The sequence below is a fragment of the Eptatretus burgeri genome, chromosome 8 (assembly GCF_056783735.1).
Source record: "Eptatretus burgeri isolate ZD-2024b chromosome 8, Ebu_testis_v1, whole genome shotgun sequence".
NCBI classification, from domain to species: domain Eukaryota; kingdom Metazoa; phylum Chordata; class Myxini; order Myxiniformes; family Myxinidae; genus Eptatretus; species Eptatretus burgeri.
In genome coordinates this window covers 70,605,496-70,612,995 of record NC_140968.1, presented here as the reverse complement: position 1 = coordinate 70,612,995, position 7,500 = coordinate 70,605,496, and the positions used below count along the sequence as shown (strand labels likewise).

The following is a 7,500-nucleotide window of genomic DNA, read 5'->3' as shown; positions in this document are numbered from 1 at the left end:
TGGCCTTCATCGGGGATGACTCGAGGCACACATGCTGGCTGGAATTCGTTGAACGAAATAGGTGGTGATGTGGAGGTGATGTGGCGACAAAGGGAGGAGGTCAAACAAGTTCCTTGCAACTCACTTTTCATCGAAGCCTGGTGTTGGTTTAACTGGTATGGGGGCTGGCTTAAGATCTTAGGGTCTTGAGTTCGAGCTCTGTAACCGTTGAATTAACACCAGGTGGGTTGATTTATCCTGTCGTCATTCTGAGGTTGGTGAAATGAGTTACCAGCTTACTGGTAACGGGGCACTGCATCAGCAGCACAGCCATGCCCCCAGAAGATGATGCAGCCACCAGCCACAGGGTGCATACAAACAAGACACCTTGATGATATAAAATTGGAAATGGCTTCCTGAGTGCTCGTGGTCAATCACAGGCTTGTTAGAGCCTGGTGTTGGCTCAGTGGGAGGGTGGCGGCTTGGGATCCTCGGGTCCTGAGTAGTGGTTAGGGTGGTGGCTTGGGATCCTCGGGTCCTGAGTTGTGGTTAGGGTGGTGGCTTGGGATCCTAGGGTCCTGAGTAGTGGTTAGGGTGGTGGCTTGGGATCCTCGGGTCCTGAGTAGTGGTTAGGGTGATGGCTTGGGATCCTAGGGTCCTGAGTAGTGGTTAGGGTGGCGGCTTGGGATCCTCGGGTCCTGAGTAGTGGTTCGGGTGGTGGCTTGGAATCCTAGGGTCCTGAGTAGTGGTTAGGGTGGCGGCTTGGGATCCTAGGGTCCTGAGTAGTGGTTAGGTTGGTGGCTTGGGATCCTAGAGTCCTGAGTAGTGGTTAGGGTGATGGCTTGGGATCCTAGGGTCCTGAGTAGTGGTTAGGGTGGCGGCTTGGGATCCTAGAGTCCTGAGTTGTGGTTAGGGTGATGGCTTGGGATCCTAGAGTCCTGAGTTGTGGTTAGGGTGATGGCTTGGGATCCTAGGGTCCTGAGTAGTGGTTAGGGTGGCGGCTTGGGATCCTCGGGTCCTGAGTAGTTGTTAGAGTGGCGGCTTGGGATCCTAGGGTCCTGAGTAGTGGTTAGGGTAGTGGCTTGGGATCCTAGGGTCCTGAGTTCAAGCCCCGTCGGCTGCTGAATTAATATACCGGGGGGTTGACTCAGCCTGTCATCCTTCCGAGGTCGGCGAAATGAGTACCAGTTCCAGTGTGTGTACCGGTAGAGGGGCACTGCATCAGCGAGACAGTCGCACTTCAAGAAATGATAGCTACCCCGGCAGCTAAGCTGCCATACGACCACCACCACCACCACAGGCTTGTTCACCATTCCAGAACAGCACTTGAATTCTGAGCCAGCCCCGCTGGTTGTCTTCTTGCCATCTTCGCTCCGCAGGTTCTCGTAATCTTTGTGTTTTTGTGGCTTCTTCCAACCACATATGGTTTGTGTGTTTATTTTTTGATGCTTTGTTTTCCTGTAGATGCTCGAGGCGTTGCTACGTACGTTGCCGCTCCCTCCTTCAATGACTTGTGTGCGCGTAGCCGCAGGACACACGCACTGTCAAGCCGCTGCCACTTTGCAGGAACACCTGTGCCAGGTAACAACACTGATGTCCTATTTCATTACGATGCAGAAGCTGAGACTCATGAAAGGGTTTGATAACATGAGCTGAAAAGTCATTTTACATTGATGGTCGAAAGAGTATTTAAACAACTGGGGATCAACTTTAATGAGAATTGAGATGTTTTATATCATTGTGGGGACAACATGATACAGCGGAGGGCCACCATGCTGAAGGAATGACAGGAAGAGTGTGATTGGTCCATATTTTGGGAGACGATGCAAAAGGTGGGAGAACACCGTTACAAGACGTGGAAGAAAGTTGAAAACCTGGATTTGGGGAGAGCAACAATCAAGGTTCTGGCAGGAAATTTTTTTGTGCAGCAGTAGTGTACGGTACTTGTATTTGAGCTGTCTCGTCTGGGTTCATTTCTAATCCAGACAAAAACTTGTATCCTGTTGTTTCACAAGCAACTAACTATAAATGGTCACCCCGGTGTCACCACGATAGTGTGTGTAATAGTAACCTTATCAAAGATATTAGAAAGCGCGTGGAAATTAATGTTAATCATTTGATGGCATTTAAAAATATATACATTTGAGAAAACGATCTATTCACATTTCAGCAATGCAAAAGTGAGTTTATGAATTCTGTGTGCAGTCTGCAGCTTTTGATAATGCACGGGATTGTGTAACGATGGACCACCCGCAACTTCCTGATGTCCTCCTTGTTCCTGTTCTCGGGCCGAGGTAGGTTGCGCAATATGTTTACGATTCCCTGATGACATCTACCCCCCGGCCAACTTCCACTCCTGTCTAAAATTGTGCCATTTGAGGAGCCATTGTAAACTTTATAAGCAGCAAAGCAACAAATGAAATGCCACAACACTTGGGTTGGTGAGGTGGCAGTGAAAGCGTTTATTTATTCATTCCAATGCAGCTTGTGGCTGATTGGCTGCATCATCTTCTGGGGTGCTACCAATGCAATGCCCCCTGTTCCCAGTAAGCTGGTACTCGCTTTCCTGACCTCGGAAGGATGACGCGCTCAATCGACCCACCTGATGTTAATTCAATGATGACTATTTACCTCCACTCGTTCGTTCTTCTTCGCCCACCCCCTCCCAATTTGTGCAACCAACTTCTTTGGTCTATTCAATCTCATTCTTCCATCCAGGGCTTCAAGACAGACCACCATCTTGGCTCAATCCTCATCTAAAACCATGGTCTTTTGCACCTCCGTTAACCCTCCCCAAGCCCATCTCCTTCCACAAGTTTCCAATTTTTCCTTGTTTGCTTCTGTATGCATCTTATCTTTCCCCTCTGTCCTCCCCTCACCCTCATTCATCCCCACATCCCTTATTTCTCCAAGTCTCCATCTATTTTGTCCCTCAACCCTGCTTTTGGTATGTTTCCCCCTCTCTTTCTACTGTTCCCTTTTGGTTTTTTTTTTTTCAGTTCTGTCCTGACCCATTTGATGTTCCAGCTCCTCCAACAAACTTCAACATTGTATCTTAAAAAAACAAACAAAAAAAACGGAGTTTACAAAATGTTTAAATAAGTGATTGCTTATTTACAAAAAGTGACCATCCCAGTCTGTAGCCCCACAGCATGGGGTCAAAGTTCATGTCCTCGCACGTTTTGCGTGAAAAACAGAACACACTGAAGGGAGGCAAAATCAATCATGATCTGTTTGTAGCATTAGTGGTCAGTAAACCACATGCACTGTGGCAAGTGTACAGGTGAAAATCGTCAGCAGATTTATTTTTTTTTTCCGTTGTACTTTTGTCTGGGTATGACCAACCCGGATGCAAAATTTGGTGGAGATCGGTCTCTCCCTGTTTTTTTTTTTTTTTTTTTTTTTTTTTTTTTTTCCTATGATATTCAGGCATGCACACACATCTCGTTATTTTTTTTTTCTATTTTTTGTTCCTAGACACACACACACACACACACACACACACACACACACACACACACACACACACACACACACACACACCATTAATTGTTCAGTATCGAGGCTATTCTTAAAATATAATAATATAATTTAAAGGATTGCTGTAAATGATGTTAATTTCACAACATCCCATATTCAACTAAATTTTAATTGTAAACCTCAAAACATAGTTCCCTTACATAAAGTAAGAACCTTAACCTGAAAGTAATGAAATGATTTCCCAACCACACGGATCAGCTGTGCACTGTTCTTCCTCGAGGTTTCGATCCTTTCAGCCCAGAACCTCTCCAAACTGCGGATCCACAACCTTGGTCACAGATCCACATCAGAGGGAAGGACAAAACGGCAGGGAGCAGAGAAATTAGGAGATCTGTGGAAGGGAGAGGGATGGGGTGGGGAGCACGGGGGTATACAAGATGGATATTACAGGGACTTTCAGGAAGGAAAGCAGGGAATTTGATGGAGGTGGGTTTGGGGTGGATTAACGGGGGTAGAAAAGATCGAGGATTTGGATGGGGGATGATAAGAGGTGGTGGTGAACAGTTGTTTTGAAGGCCTGGAAGGAAGAATGGGATTGAAAAGAGTGTGGGAGTTCATTCCAAAGGAGGGGAAAAAGAGGAATGAAAGAGTGAAGGTGAGCAGTGATTCGTGATTTTGGTAGTTTTACCAGAAGGGGGTTGCTGGCGAACCTTGAGCGCCCTGCAAAAATATGGGGGGACATATTGCAGACAGAGCAGGGGGGGGTGAGACTCGAGAGGAGATGGAAGAAGGCTGAAAGACCACCGACCAGCCTGCGGTGAGAGGCCCAAAGACTCAGCCTCATCGTGGGAGATACCAATGATCCAAAATGCCTTGGTTTCCACAACGTGAAGCTGAGAAAAGTGAGAGACAGGAGCACCAGCCCAGAAGGGAGAACAGTACTCCGTCAGGCTGTGAACGAAAGCTTTGTATGTGGTCAGGAGCTCAGGTGGGCCGAGGAAAGACTTTGCACGATGGAAGATTCCCAGTCAGCGACTGGCTTTGGAAGCCAGGTTGGAAGTGTGGCTTTCCCAGGAACGATCATGGCAGATAGTGAGACCCAGAAGCTTGAATGAAAGGACTTCTTCCATAGGGTTGTTGAGAAAGTAGATGGGGGTAGGGGTGGAGGGGGGGGGGTTCTTTCAGAGAGACATAGTGAGAGTGTGAGATTTGTCTGGATTGAAAGACATGTTCCACGTGTTGGACCAGTTTGTGATTTTTACCCAGATCTGCAGAGAATGAAGAAGCTGCTGCTTGCTGATGTGAGGGATAACAGATGGTACGACTGAGGGTGGAGTCATCAGCAAAGAGAGAAAGAGGATTTTCCAGAGAGTCAGAGAGATCGTTGATGATAACCAGAAAAAGAACAGGTCCCAGAACGCTACCTCGAGAACACTTGTGGCTTGTTTCGTGATTGACCCAGTGTACAACACACAAAAAATAATGCATTAACATATCTCGAGGCTTTACCTGCCCTCTGTTAATACTTGTGCTGTTACTGTAGTTCGGAAGTCTGAACATGTTTCACACAGGTCTTGTCTCGCTGATCTCATGAACAGAGCCGCTTCATTATTTTTTCACTCTGAGTTGTCTTGGTATATAAAAAACACTTGTGATTACATTCGCACCTCCATAAGCATGGTGTTGGCTTAACAGTTAAGTTGGCTGGCTTAAGACCTTCGGGTCTTGAGTTTGAGCCCCTGTTGGCCGTTGACCACGTGGGGTTGACTCGGCCTGTCTTCCTTTCGAGGTCAGCGACATGAGTACCAGCGTACCGGTAATAGAGGGCACTGCACCAGCAGCACAGCTGCGCCCCCAGAAAATGATGCAACCAGCAGCCACATACTGCACACGAGAGCTGGTGTGCACCTTGCTCCATCCCTGTGATGTTCAGTACATTCTCCTGCTTTTGTGCTTTTTCTGTCCATGCTAATTTCCTCCTTGAAGTGCCTCATAAATGTTTTGTCAGTGTGAATGTTGCACATGTGGAATCATCTACACCTCCCTCTTCCAGTACAATTGTCATTTGCCACGAATGAAGTGATGTTAATTATCCGGGATGCGAACCATCAATTACAGAATGCCTAATTCTATGCATTTAGAACTTGAAATGCTGCTTCATGGACTTCTCCGAATTGCCGAAGTTCCCCTTCATGAATTGTCAGATTGCTGAGCAGCGTCCCTCTCTGGCTTGTTTTTTTACGTGTATCGGTTTGACGGCTGTGATCGTAGTAAGCTTATTTTGCTACAGAATCTACATTGCCAATTTTTATTATCATAGTTGTATCATTTAAAACTTGCGCTGCCCATTTTATCTTGAGGTCTGCATCATCTGTTTCACAATCTCCGACAATTCATTTTGTGCACACAATTGCAAAACGTGCGTTGTTGGAAAAATTCCAGCTGAAGGTGGTTTTATTGTTGAACTTTCGAGATGAGATTAAGAACCAAAATAAAACCTTGTGGGACACCGCTTTTTTTTTTTTTCACTTTTTGTAAACGGTTTCTTTTCCATCACTCTTATTCCGAATGGCTCTGAATTTTTTTTGTTTGTTTGTTTTTGTAACCGATACTATAACCGTGGCTTTATTTATGGGTTTCTGGTGGCTGTTCACAATTTATTGTATGTATTGAAGGGCCTTTTGACACCTTTGTTCTCATTAACCTGATGCTTCTCGCAGCTTCTTTAATTGGCTGCTGTGCTTCGTCGTTGAATGTATTTACTTATTTTATTTTGAGAGTTGCAGCATGTAAAATGTAAACTGTTTGTTTTGTTTGGTTCACAGCAGATTTGGGTTGAGCCTTTACTTTGGTCTTCTGACATTTTTTTTTCATATATTAATTATCACCAAAAGCAAGTGCAATGCAAGAGTTGTTGGCCACCACCAATGAGACGAACAAGAAAGAAGTGGCTCATGTTACATAAGCCAAATGTATGATATCTGATCCGTGGTCGTTCTGAGCTGGATGAGCAAACTACAAATCTAAAATTTGTTACAAGTGTCTATGGTCCTGTTCGGTAAGTTTTGGGATATAATTTTCTACCTGCGAGCACATCATTAATAATTAATATACTGTGCATCTAAAACTAAGTGAAAAGCTGACAGTAACTTCTTTAGTGACTGACCAAATTGGTGTACATTGTTTTTGACTCTGCGTGGTCTTGGTATGTAAAAACGCGTGATTATTTCACCTTTCTCCATCCCGGTGTGGCACAATGTATTCCTCTGGGGAAAGGGGGGGGGGAGATGCAAATTCTCGATGAAATGTGTATTGTATGGGTCCACCTCCAGGTGGCGGAGGGTATAACAAGTCCTCACCATTTACAGCACAGTTTTCCAGTGCAGTGAGGTGTTTTGAATCATCAGCAGTTAGTATGTTTTTGCTTCGTGCATGTAATAATAATAATACCATTCCTCTCGCACCATAAAGGCACATAGGGCTGCCGAGGTAGTTTCATTGGCAAGGAGTACAGTCCTCAACGTGCCGCCACGACGACGCAGGTTACCCCAAATGGTTATTACATTTCTCTGACTTTGGAAGGATGACGGGCCATCAACCCCACCTGGTGTTAATTCGACGGTTGCCAGGGGCTTTAACTCAGGACTCCAAGGTCCCAAACCAGCCACCTTAACCACGAAGTCAACACCAGGCTTCATGCACGTAACACAGGTTGTTGTTTTTTTGCCGATACAGACCTGTCAGTTGCCTTTACACTGCCCAAATCCAGGTATGCGTCAGAAGAACGTGCTGCATGCTTGGAACAAGACCGCCCTTCGGGCAGGAACTCTGCAATTAAACACAATACTTCCAAATAATTAGGCACAAAAAGAAAAAATTAATGAAATATCCTATTTTTTTTCCAAAAGGAGGTGTTATTTTGATCATATTGCTCATTATCCAACCATGCCAACTAGGATATGGAGCTTTTTACGAACATTCGCCACTTTTGTTCGTCTTTGGCCCACATTCCGATTCTATTCCCGGTGACCTTCATTTCTT

The 7,500-nt window shown here is 45.5% G+C and overlaps 1 protein-coding gene across 3 annotated transcripts in view; it reads left to right on the top strand.

The window, feature by feature from the left end:
- LOC147022003 (uncharacterized) overlaps positions 1 to 5,970 on the top strand; it is a 6,455-nt gene extending 485 nt beyond the window's left edge. The window contains exons 2-5 of one of the 3 annotated variants that reach the window (XM_085892534.1): positions 1 to 75; positions 1,444 to 1,560; positions 2,185 to 2,273; positions 4,726 to 5,589. The exon at positions 1 to 75 is cut by the window's left edge and continues 155 nt beyond it. In XM_085892534.1, the coding sequence (XP_085748660.1) occupies positions 16 to 75; positions 1,444 to 1,560; positions 2,185 to 2,273; positions 4,726 to 4,759 (300 nt within the window). In that variant the 5' untranslated portion in view covers positions 1 to 15 and the 3' untranslated portion in view covers positions 4,760 to 5,589. The other 2 variants (XM_085892535.1, XM_085892533.1) reach the window with 2 other exon arrangements.
- The last annotated feature ends 1,530 nt before the right edge of the window (positions 5,971 to 7,500 follow it).